This window comes from Aptenodytes forsteri, unplaced genomic scaffold, assembly GCF_000699145.1.
Source record: "Aptenodytes forsteri isolate BGI_AS27 unplaced genomic scaffold, ASM69914v1 Scaffold167, whole genome shotgun sequence".
Classification (NCBI taxonomy): domain Eukaryota; kingdom Metazoa; phylum Chordata; class Aves; order Sphenisciformes; family Spheniscidae; genus Aptenodytes; species Aptenodytes forsteri.
The window spans coordinates 863833-876885 of NW_008795926.1; the positions used below are offsets into that span (position 1 = coordinate 863833).

Sequence of the window (13053 nt, forward strand, 5' to 3'; positions counted from 1 at the left end):
TGCAGGGCGCGGCGTGGCCGGGGTGACGGCCGGGGCTCCTCTCGCTGCGGGCCCCGAGCCCCCGCGCACAGTCCCGGGTGAAGGCAGAGCAAACCTGCGGCGACCTTCGGGGCTTGGGGAGAGCGGTGAGAAGCAAACCGGCGAGGGGTTTGCAGCGCCCCGCAGCCGTCGGAAAGGTTGTAGCTGAAATCCTCAGATCTAAAAGTTTTAAAGACATACAGGTGCTTAGCAGAAGGTACCGGGGGTCGGTATTTCGCCCTCTGTCGTGTGTCGTCAGTGCTCGTATGTGAATCACACCGCTGAGGTGTGCGTTGTGTGGAGCTCCGCGGCCTCTCCAGGCTCCACGGAGCCTTTTTGTTCCCATGTGGTAGCGCACAGCCAGCTCCAAACGACGGGTCGGCGAACTTCTTGTTCATAGACCACGAACTTGTAATAAAGTTGTCACACCTGCAGTATTACAGCAAAGTGTTCCAGAGGCCGTGGAACTAACAGCGGCTGGCTGCGCTCCCATCTTCCCCAAATAACCTGTTCCCAGGTAACAACCCCAAACTCGCCCCCCATCCCATGCCATTTAACTCCCCTGCGTGAGGCATAGAGCATGCCGTGCCGTGTTTCAGGCAAAATGCATGCTGGTTGGCAAGCCACGTGAACAGAAGCATTAACATTCAGGCTCACATGGAATTGGCACTGAATTGGGTATTTCTACTCCATGGATACTACCTTGAATGGATGTTATGTCTGTGAGACCTCTGGTTTCCATCAGATTTGGCTGAAATTGAAAAATGGGCTAAAAGACAACGGGACAAGCAAACAGAGGAACAGGCAGCACGACTGTAAACCTTGTTTTCCTAGGAAGCCAACTAAAAATATTAAAAATCTGCAAAAGGCTTTTGAATGTGGCTGTAAAGGTTTATAAGATGTGGCCCGAAAGGTTAGGTATATGGTAATAACTTATGGTAGGCTCAAGAGGCAGGTGGGAAAAGGCTGGAAATTTTTGAGGTACTGTAAAGAAATGTTTTATAAACACATATGCTGAAATCTTACCTCTGTTGAAGTGAGGGGAATTTAGTCATTAACTTCAATAGGGCCAGGATTTCAGCCGGGACGTTTGAAAAGATAATGTCTGTTTATATAGACTAGGCCTTAAGAACCAACTTCAGGAAGAAAGAGTGACAAACCTGGCCATACTCCAACAGGAATTTTAAAGCAGAGAATTCCTGTCTGAGACTTCAACATTTGTACTACACCTCTCACCAGAAGCTGGACCCACAGTTGCTGTTATGAAAGGCAGCTGCATTTTTCAAGGTATTGTTCTGGGGTGAAATGTAATTATATTCAACTATTTCATCTGTTTTTCTGTACTCTTATAAAACATGAAAAGACAATATTCTTGCAAGAAACTTATTTGGCTGAAAAGAAAAATGAGTGTGTCACTTCACACTGAAGTAATGTAACTTCATGTTCTAGGAACTCTCCCCTGAGAGCAGAATTTTATAAAGTTTGTTCAGTCAAAATGAGCAAGGGTGACTGGAAGTCTAGACAATTGCTTACTTATTTTAAAAAGTTCCAGCTGATACAGGTATTGGATGCACCACTCAGGTTTGCTGCCAATTCTCTGGTTTTATAATCATATGGACCTATTTTAAAGTGTTCTCTTTTCCACTTTGCTGCATCAAATGAATATTCAAAATGAGTAGTTAAACCAATGAACATTTAAAAACTCAACTGGGCAGGATCCTGAGCAACCTGCTCCAGCTGGACCTGCTTCACACAGGAGGTTTGACTGGAGACCTCTGGAGGTTTCTTCCACCCTGTATTATTCTGTGATCAAAGCCTCGCTGAAGAAAGACAGGAAAGAGAGCACCTGAGTGGAAATAATAAATAATGAAGCTAACCTGACAAGGTGCTGTCAAGTGCACAGTTAAATAATTTTTTTCCTAATACCTTCTCTGTTCCTAAAAAAGGAATTATAAAAAGTTGTGACTTCTCATACATCCATTTATTACTGTTTTGTACTTGCATCCATGATCCATTTTTCCAATATGAATAATAGCTTTTTCCACTGAGCTAATGATACTACACGATTTAATGTATTTTATCAGTTGTCTTAACTATCCATCTAGTTAACACATATTTTGAGTCAAATTGTTACCCATATTTTGACTCAAAATATTCTACTTAGATGTGCAAATGGATGTTGTATGGTTTTTTGGATTAATCTGCTCACATCCTATGACAAAATCTTAGGCATCAGTGACTGAGACTTTAGAGCATCTAGCTGCTAATGAAAGTTAGAAATCTTACTGCCTTACAACAGTCTTGAAAAGGTCAGTCTCCCCTACTTTCCATTTCCAGAAATTGAACTATATATTCTGTCCTTTCACAACGACCAAACAAGCCTTCATGTTACTTGATTATGGTTTGGTTTACAGACTTTTCTCATCACCCAGCCCTTCAGTTAGAATTCGTTTAGGCTCTGCTTTTTAAAATACTTCTGTGGTTATCAGGTGAAACTGGTTATGTAGAGCATGAAAAGGATGTAAAGTTAGGAATTACAGAATACTTTCTACACAAGGTTAGTTAAGCACTGTAATAAATTGCATGAGAAAGTTAAGAATCTCTTTCATTAGAGGTTTTAAAGCACAAAGAGACAAATATCTGTCATGAAAAATGGGTAGTAAATGTGTAGAAAGTGAGTAAAGCTGATCCAGCATTGAGGACTACAGGCTCTCAAGATCCTACCAGGACCTGTTTTCTTTGAGTGTATTATTTTCTCTTTTTTCTTGGCTCCTTTTGATCCACTTTTTATTCCATAGCCTCTTACTTGCAATGCCATTCTGTCTACACTCACACCTTTCCTTTTTCTGTCATCTTCATCTCTGTTATTTTTCCTTGCTTCTGAAGTTACACACAAAAGAACATGTTGAACTCCTTCAAGATCTCATTTGTACAATATCCTTGACACTATTTATTGACTAAATAATTGTCCTACAACTCAATGAAAATAAACCAATAAACTTTCACATAAATTTTCACTTCCAACTTGCAAGTGGCTTAAGCAATTGAAGTTAGCAAACTATAAATTTGTGTGGCAGGGATTGAATTGTGCCTTTTACCTAGTATTAAATAGCTCAACTTCTGAAAGCTTGTTGAAAAAATAATTCTTTTTTGTAAAGTGTGTTCTAAGTGTTTCAGGTAAATTACGTCTATCAGAAATAAATACTCCTCTGTTGCTGTCTGTGACTGTTATTATGAAAGAATCTGCCATTCTTTCTGTGGCATTATTTGCGTTCCACTGAAGGAATAATCTCATTAAAATCACAAGGACTACTTGGATTCTGCTCGGAAAGAGTAAGGGCAGGTGACTATGAATAAGGGCAGGGAACTCTTAGGTTATTGGTTCTGTATGCTGGTCTATTGTTTGCTATTTTTCTGCTTGTATCTGAACATTCAGTATTACGTCTAGGTCACGTGAAGGGATCCAGATTATTTGGGCGGCACAGTGCTTCACAATGGAAATCAGGGCTGCATAGCCTACTCCTTTAATCAGAGGCATCTGTGAGCGTACAGGAGATTCAGCTGTGGACAATAGGCCTTAATTTATTGCATTATAACATGAACAGATGTGATCCTGTAAGGGACCAGCATTCATACATTTGCACCTGAGCGGAGGTGGAAGCAGGTCAGTACTTTGCAGGGCCAGGCTAATGGAGAAAAGACGCATTGCCCTCTGCAAATGATAGGACAGGAAATCTTTCTACGGTTCAGGCCAAGATTACAAATTAGGGTTAATGAAATGCAAGTATCATATTCTACCTAATGTTCAAAGTTGCAGTTAGCTCAGACTTGATATATCTCTTTTCCAAATAGAACGGGGTCAAACAAAATAGTCCATTGAAACATGCATAATTTGTTTTAAAATGTTTTAAGATTATGAACAATGAGTCAAAGGAGAAGCTACAATCAATATTGCTAACACTTGCTAAGAAACTCAGTAGAGCTGTAGCAACTGTAATGCTTTTGGTGCAAATATTTACCTAAGGCATATTTAAATACTTATCCAGAAGGTATCAGTCTGTGTTTCTTTAGTCAAGCTCTTCTGGTTTTCCCACTGAAGTGAATCAAATCTGTATTTTACTTTGGTGTGGATGTATATAGAGGAAGCTCAGTTGTGCTCTTACAGGAGGTGTTAAAAGGATCATGAAAATTGTCTGGAAAAGAGTTCAAAGTGTATTACTTTTTTTTTAATGCCTTTCTGTGTTTGTATGAATCACAGATGCTGACAAATATTAACTGTAGAGTTCTTACCTTGACAAATGCTGGCACATACTAGTGTAAGTTCACTAACAGTATGGACTTATTTTTCTCTAAATGATGCGGTGGGATTGAATGGCACCTCACCATATGCAGAAGTTCATTTTAAGCCAGGAGGAACAGTTTAGTGGTCTCAGGTTGTGACTGAAATATCTAGACTTTCTGGAACCACAGATCTGACTTCTCCCAGGGCTGACTGTCCTTCATAATTTTTAAAGCACTGTAGGTAAACTGAATACCATGCAGTTTACTGTGGTTACCTAACGTTAAGTCCCCACGTGGACAGGAATCCCGTAACAGTTTTCATACAAAATTTGGGGCCTTACTTTGGGAAAAAAAATCTCCATTTTCTGCCTGTTGTTTTACAGTGCTGTAATCTGTTGTATTCCTAGTCTGTGTTTCAGAGGTGCTGCGTTATATATGTAACTGTAGATAAGTAATTATGGAGCCTTTACATAAAAGGATTTATATAAATAATTCTAAGTTTTCATTGTGGAACTTTGCATGAAGGATTTGCAAAGAGCAAGAGGAAAGTCAGCGTAATTTTGCCCATTTATTACCATGGAAACAGAGGCAGACACGGGAGTGGTGGCCCTGCTACAGCTGACTAGCTAGTCAGCCTCATGCCCCAATACAGCTTTGGTCTGCCTTCTTATTCAAAACTCCCATCTCTTAACTCATCTGATAAAGCCTGGGGTGTTCTTTGTCTTTAGCACACCTTCGCATCTTAAAAGTCATAATTTTTAATGGCCTTCGCTTTCATGGTGGCCTCTTCTGAGCCACATGATAATAATTTTATTAATATTTCCTTTAAATTGGCTGTTGTTTTAAAAGCAGCTTCTTAACTCATCTGATAAAGCCTGGGGTGTTCTTTGTCTTTAGCACACCTTCGCATCTTAAAAGTCATAATTTTTAATGGCCTTCGCTTTCATGGTGGCCTCTTCTGAGCCACATGATAATAATTTTATTAATATTTCCTTTAAATTGGCTGTTGTTTTAGGAGCAGCTGTAAGTATCCAATGCAATATGCAAGGACAGCTGTTGGGTTGTTTTCCTCAGACCTGTGACAACTTCTGATATCAAGAAGTATAGACAAATTGTTAAATAATGAGTGTCTTCAGTGGCTAACTTTCTGGCTTAAAGTCTAAGAGAGTGCAATGAAGGCAAACAACAAGATGCTGTGCATAGCTCTTATTTTGTTTTCTGAGTTTTCAAGTTTGTAAATGGCAGGAGATGCACAGTGCAGTCTTTGGAACCGAGAGGATCCCAATAAGACAATGCCCAAGCACTTAGGAGGTTAGTAGAGAAAGAGCCATCTTTACCTATACAAAAATCATAACGGGAGCACATTATTCATTTCCATGAAGTTGACTTCTTTGTAGCAATAACATCTAAGAAAGCAGAGGGTGAGTATCTCCTTCCAGATAGATACGGATTGTAAGCAAGGGAAATACAAGTGGAAGGCACAATGAATTCAAATTAAACAAACGGAATTAATTTTTAGGCAAGGGACAGAGAGATGGTATCTTAGCTAGGCTATAGTTTAATACGTACTTGTGCTTTCATCTTTCCTTAAGCCACAGTGGGATGACTGGCAGCCATGAGCAAAGCAGCCACGTGGACAAGGAAGAGAGAGGCAAAGTAAATTGACAGTGTCACAAACTGTTTAACTTGCATAATCCGGGGCGGGGGGTGGAGAGGACAGACCTTATGGAACAGTTCATTGATCTGCTTCCCCTTATTTTAAACATTAGCTTTCTAAAGCAAACTTATTCCAAGGGAAAACCATATTCTGTTTAGACTGACATACGGTAAAAAGATGATCTAGTGTCATCTGGAGAGTGGCCAATTTCATAGGAGACTAAGAAACGTTCTCTGCCTTTTCCGGTAAGGGATTTTATTTAAAACCACAATGTCATGCAGTGTGGCATTATGTAATCGCCTAACAAAAACTATCAGATATGGGCACTCTGTTGTTATTTTTATATAATGTATCTACCACTAAGTTTCACAATCAGTTAAACATACGCATGGCACTGGTCTTTTTTTCTCCCCTCCACACATGTACAACTGCTCTAATAGGGATTATACTTGTGCACTGTCAGCTGCTCATTTGGAATTGGGGGGAAAAGTTAGCAGCATCATTGCAGCGATAGAGTCCTTCTCAAACCACAGCAGAACTGCCTCTGCAATATCCTCTTATTTCATTATCCTTATCTTGGCTCTCACTTCTGTTTTTTCAGGTTTTGTGCTATATTTTCAAGGTTGCACTAAGTGTTTTTGTGATGGAGTTCTTTTATACTTTGCATTTAGCTATGGTTGTGACAGAGGCACAGTCCATGTTAAAAACCACAAAGTAACATCAATGAATTCAATAATGGGATTCTAAAGGCTTACACCAATCTGGGTTTAATGACATTATTCAAAAAATTTAACATGTAGCCTTACTACAGGAATCCACTTGAGAAACTATTTGGGTTTTTTCCTTTAAGTGGAAAGAAAGTGAAGCTAATTCAAACTTGTCTATTTCAGATCTTGAGGTTATTTCAAAGGAAGGCTGACATCTTCCTGTCCGTGTAAATCAACTTTGTCTTCTTGAAGGCTGCTTATTCAGTCAAGTCCAGAATGAGTCTGTGGCACACCTGGAACAAGAAACCAATCCCTGACTACATTGCCAGGATTTCCACCTACTTTAAGAAATAAAGCTCAGAGATGATGTGGGCTATTTGGACTCCTGGCACAAGTCAAAGGATACTTTGGGATCAGTGAGGTATACAAGAGAACAGCACCAGATCCAACTGCCAAACAGAGAGTGTTTTAACCACACAGCAAATATTCCTATGAAGTTTTTTGGTACTGGGTGTTTTTATGCTACAAGCTTAAGTACTTGAGGTGTCATTAGTTGAGAGGAGCAACAAATCTTTCCAAGGTTATCAAGTCAGAAGGAGATTGTGGTGTTAAGGCATTCTTGGGATCTGTTCCAGGAAGTTTCTTCTACTGGGAAATATCTCTGCCTTGGAGCAGGAGGTCTTTGTCCACAGAGAATGGCCTCTTATAGGGGAGAAAAGTGGTGCCGCATTCAAAGTTGGGAGAGTCTCCTCAAAAACAACAAGCACTGGGCCCAGGGAATGATTCCCTCACTAGCAGCACGCTCCTGGAGATCACCTGTGGCAATCTGCAGCCTTCCCCCCTTCAAGATCCAGAGGGACCCTCACTCCTCAAAAAGGGTGTGAGCGCCCATCATGAATGAGAACACCTACCTCATAAGAAGACTGGGTGTAAGTTACAGTATTTGAAATCTGTTGTGTCTTGCATGAAAAGGAAAATCCTGGAACTGAAGAGACTTTTCTGTCCAGAGGCAAAAATATCCAATCCGTTTAGCTATATAATTAATGACTGATCAAGGTTAAGTGCGCCATATCCTGTAAGAAAAAAAATGCTGACTGAACGTGTTGGTTTCAGTCTTGTAGCCTGGGCAGCAAGAAAGAATTGTAGAGTCGTTTCCACTCTCCTCTGCTTTATATATGGAGGCACATGGAAAGCAGTGACCTAGTTTCAAAAGAACGGTGTTACCTCAAATGACTCCTGCCTCATCTATACAAGACACGAATGCATCAGAAGGAAAGGCACTTTGACAAGCTTTCACAAAAGAAAGAGCTGTGTCACACAGCTGAGTAAATGAACAAGCAGAGAGATAGGCAAGAAAAAAACTCATTACAAGTAATGTGGTTCAGCTTCCCAGGGTAAGAAAATTGTCTTCCCACAGCAGTCCAGACACCTTCCGTTTTAGAAAGTCAAGATTTAGAGAGGACTGACTAGATGCCTCAGTAAAGCTCACAAGGATGAGGAAGAATGAAATACATACTTTTACTTAATGGGGAAGGTTAAAGTCTGCTAGGTAGGCAGCAGTAAAGAAGCACAAGCACCACTGCCAGGCACTTCACTAAAGACAATTCATAAAGCCAAGATTTACCGTAATAAAATGTGAAGAAAAAAGAACTTCGCTCAGGCACAAAAACTATCAGAACAAAATCAGTCAGGGACAAAAAATGGCAACACGCTGATCACATTCCCAGCTTCAGTCTCAATTGCATCATAAACCCATTTCCTATTGCAGCGACATTCTGGTCCACATTTGTTTGAATTGCATTTAGGGCAAGGATAGAAGCAACCCAGACAGTTCTTTTCCAGGCAATCACACAAATCCATGTTATTACAAAGCAGCCTGCCATGTTTGTCGTACTTCTTTGTAATTCTGCGAAAGAGAAGAAAAAGTGATTCTCAGAGAATGCTTCAACATGTTCGAAGTCTAAACCAAACAAATACAGAAAACATCTGTCCAGGAACAAATATTTCCTCTTGAACAACCTCACAGTATAATGAAATACCAGCATTATATCCTAATTGCAACAGCCACTGTTATTAAAAATGAAAGTGTGCCAAAGAAGTAAATCAAAATTCTCTTAAGTCCCAGAGAAAAAGCTTGTTTTCCCAGCACAGCTTTCATCTGTAATAAATCTCTCTGTAAAATATTAATGCTTTTATTCATTTCATTTATATTCAGTAAACAGCATACCAGCCATTTTTTAAAGTAAAATATGTAATAAATTAGCACATCTTACTTGGGCTTATAAAAAAAGTCTTGCTTCATCTGTGACATGCGCGCTTTCTTTTTCTGCTCTCTAGTTTCAGGATTGAAGTCAACTACCTGAGGTCCTGGATTTTGCTGGATTTTGAAAGGCTAAGCATTTTAATTGTTTCTCAAGTTGTTGCTATAAATAAACAACAAAGTTTATAATTAGTACAATTGGAACAAATATTTATTGGCTGCCAAATGTCCTCACTGGCTTTCAAATGACATTAAAATTAATTTTCTTGATAACTTAACACAGGAAACGAAGCAAAACTCGACCTAAATTAAGATCACATTGTTTAAAATGTTTGCTTGCCTAACTGTTAATTGAGTATTCCTTTGACCGACTGTGCATCCTGACAGGAGAGGGAACAACCTCAACTCTGAATACATGGTGGTACAGTAGTTCTGGTACAGTGGCTTGGAGTTTGAAAGTTGTTTTGTGGGAGGCAGAATCATGTTGGGTTTTTTTTCTTCAACTTTATCCATAATGTAAAAACAAGTACTATGATTATAAGCATCTCAACTGGATTCACCCTTATCTTAGCTGTTCCCTCAGATGCCTAGAACTCATCTTTGTCCAAACAATCTGAGGGCAAGAGAAATGTCTGGAGGAGCAACTAGTGCAGGAAGGAAGCATTTGCACAAGTGAGGAGTATGAAAAAAGCACAGACAAAAATAAAGAAGCTAAACTGAGCACAGTTTTTGAGAAATAGGAGAGAGCATTTTCTTGCCTATTTTGTGGAATTCATGTCTGCAATTAGCTAAAACCACTGAATAGTTTTGGAGGTTAAAACATCAGCTCTGTGTATTGCCATTCCACATAGTCCATGTATGTTGACAGTCATGTCTAAAGTCAATGCAAACAAACATGGGCATTGTGTCAAACAATTTCTCTTTGGACAATGACTGTGGACATTGAACATACACTTGTCATTCATTATGCAGAGGCACACACGTACATACAAATTTCTCTTCTCCTCTTAGGTAAATGGAGCTGACTTGCCACCCCTCAGCTTCCCTGGAGGGTGTCATTCCTTTCAGAGTCCACAGTGATTTTTCACAAACAAGTGAGTGCCTTCATTGCTTCTCATGGGGAAAGCAGGGGCAGCTCAGTCCAATCTGCTGATACAGTGATTTAGAAATAGCCGTGCCCTTGAGTGCACTTACTTACAAGATAGTTGATGCTGTGCATCTTCAGTTGCACCCTGCTGAAAACCTACAGGGCAATCTCATGCACCTACATTATTCAGACGTTTCTTCTTTTGAGTCTGGGGTAGATTTTCAGTGCAGAAAATATGCTTCAGCATCATCATTGTCCACGATCATAAATTACACAATTTCAAGTTGGAAACAAATAATAAGCTATGGAGATAGTCCTCCCTCTAAGAGTACTCTCCTATTTCCCTACTTACTATTTCTTTCTAGCTCAGAAGTGCTCTTAGCCCTTTAAATCAATGCACTGCAAACTTGACTCATTTCACTGTTGTTATTACTGATATTTCCCTATTGACTCCAGCTTTTTATTTTTGTAATTATGGAAGAAATTGGAGGCAGTGGTAAGTATCTTGATAATAAAATGGTACTGGAGAAGTCATACCAATTGTTTTTGCGTTACTGAGCAGTCCTTAGCAGAAGAGACATTTCCTTCTGCAGACATTTCCTGGTCAGAATTGCTTTTCTTGCAGTTTTCTTCCGCATGATCACTCATTTGACCATCCTTGTGAAATACAAACATACATATGTGTTAAACATATACAGAAGTGTGAGATCCTCAGACTTTTAAGTGAAGGTTTTAAGGTGAGCAGGTGATACCCATACTAGGCTTTTATGTATCCTTAACCCACAGCAAATGCAGAACAAAATGTGGCTCCGTATCAGCCTCGATTTTAAAACTGTATTAAAATAACGTAACAAAAGCTGTATCACCAAAGCCACTATATTAGTCGTTAAGCAAACCTCGGAAAATCTATAGCGTTTAAATAACACAGAAATTGAAAGAAATGCTGTCATCTCTGAATCTGTTACTGACACCGCTTCACCGCGTTGTCACCTTTAACGTAGTAGAGGTGAGAAGCGGTATTCCCACAGAACACATAAAAGCAATCGGCGATGTGCAGTGGCAGCGAAGACAACAGCAGGCAGGAGCAGTCATTTCGCTTACCAGCAGGTGACACTCTTGTCCTAGCTGCGGTTCTTCTTGCAAGGCTCCAAAAAAGAGCGGCCGGGGTGGGGGGCGGGGTAGCAGGAGGGGCCTGGGCGTGTTCTCTGGCGTTATTCATAGACACCCGAAGCGTCTGTCAGAGCTGCGTCCGTAGCAACTAGACCATTCCCTGCGGATTCGCAGTTTTCTTCCTGAAGACTTCAACCAATGCACTAAAAGTAAACTTCTTGGCTTTTAAATCTCAGTCCTTAGCTTTGCAAATAAATAGAATGTGTAACTTTTAGGTTTAATAGAAAAAAAGTGCACCACTCACTCTGCTAACAAAGCACCCAGGGAGGACTGGGTTCTGTGAGTCTGTTCTACAAATGCCATCCATCACCTCTCCCCCATCACACAGAAATGGTGGTGGCAACTGTTCAGGACAGATGTTAGCTAATTCTTCTTACCCATCTTGTGAAGCTGCTTAGTTAAAACTTTTTATGCAGTTCCAGTGCCTCAGACTTCAACCCCAAACACCACCAGAAATATTTAAGCTTTTTTGGATTTCCTCCAACCTTTCCCCAGGTGCTGCCCAGTCTCTCCCATTGCCTCTGAAAGGTAGTGCGGTTGTCTCTGCCAGGTTACCCTGCACTTCAGGACTGTTGCCCAAACCCTGTCCCAGAGACGATCTTCATTTCACCACTGCCAGAGGGCCAGCACCTCTCTGAGAGAAGCAGGAGAGGAGTCCGGGACCTTTAGTTCCCTCTGTCGCAGCCCCTCCCTGCAGGGCGACAGTCAAAGTGGGAATAGGAATGAGAAGGAAGAGACCTTGCAGTAACGGGAGGGGACGCTTTTTTGAGAGGTGAAAAGAACAGCCTTCAGCCTGTTTTGGAGAGGATTTCCCTTTGTTCTCTTCAGTGACCAGAAGAATGACTGACATTGTGACACTGTTCACAACGGGATGCTCTACAGCAACAGTTTTAGCCCTGGGACTTGAGCATCTTTTTAGGATTGGAAAAGGAAAGCTACTATCAGGCAATTAATGTTTGCTGTATGGGGGAGCCTGCTTTCCTGCTGGAAATTTGCTAGGGACCCACAAATAAAACAAGAATGAAGGCCACTGCTCCAGAGAAAGTGAGCATTGCTCTTCATTTGCACTCAGGTTGGAGTCCTGATAAGGATTTGCTTAGTACATCTCCTGTGTCCAACCATGCATCCAGCATTGTTAAAGCACTTTGTAAGTATGCATGACCATCATCCATGCCTGGTTTTTTACAGTGTGTGGGGTTCAGGAGCAGAACAGCCATCAGCAGCTACCAGCGTAAGCATGCAGAATTCCCACATGTCCTCTGATGGTGTAAATATTTGACTCCTTTGGAAACTAGGTCCTAGCAGTTATCTGGAGCCAAACGCCCAAAATCAGAAGCCACTTTTTAAATACTGGCAGAAAAGGAACAAGCTTCTTGTTCCAAACACGTTTCAAATGCCCTTGCACCTCAGTGAAAATATCCTGCACAGAAAATGTAGCACATTTCTGTCTCCATATATATTGTAAAGATAAAGTGTTAAATTTTAATCTCCAGGAAGGATACTAAAAAATGAGGCACAGTGTGACTGAGAAACTGTGCAAGATTCAGAAATTGGTGAGGCCCACAGGACTGATTATCCTCCATAGCATGTTCTGAAGGGGGATAGGGGAACAAGGGAGACTGTGAGACTCAGACATCCACTCTCGAGTCTGCAGAACCTAATTATCCAAAGGAAAGTATTCTTGGTCCTAAAGCAGAGTTGTTTCATCTACTGTTTTTGGTCTGGCTGTAGTGACAATGCATTGAACACTAGTCTCTTCCATAAAAAATGTCAACTCGGAAGACAACCATCAATTGCACTCTTCCTCCACCAAAACCTGTGTTCTCCTACAGCTTTTGAATACAGCAACTACTTCCTGGAGGTGATCATCCAC

General features: G+C 40.7%; 1 protein-coding gene across 1 annotated transcript; it reads right to left on the reverse strand.

Moving 5' to 3' along the window:
• Nucleotides 1–8025: 8025 nt before the first annotated feature.
• On the reverse strand, nucleotides 8026–10658 carry ARL14EPL (ADP ribosylation factor like GTPase 14 effector protein like). Its single transcript, XM_019473597.1, is given in 4 exon segments — nucleotides 8026–8569; nucleotides 8937–9040; nucleotides 9042–9086; nucleotides 10548–10658. Coding segments are annotated over 4 exon segments (483 nt in total). The 3' UTR covers nucleotides 8026–8346.
• Nucleotides 10659–13053: the final 2395 nt, after the last annotated feature.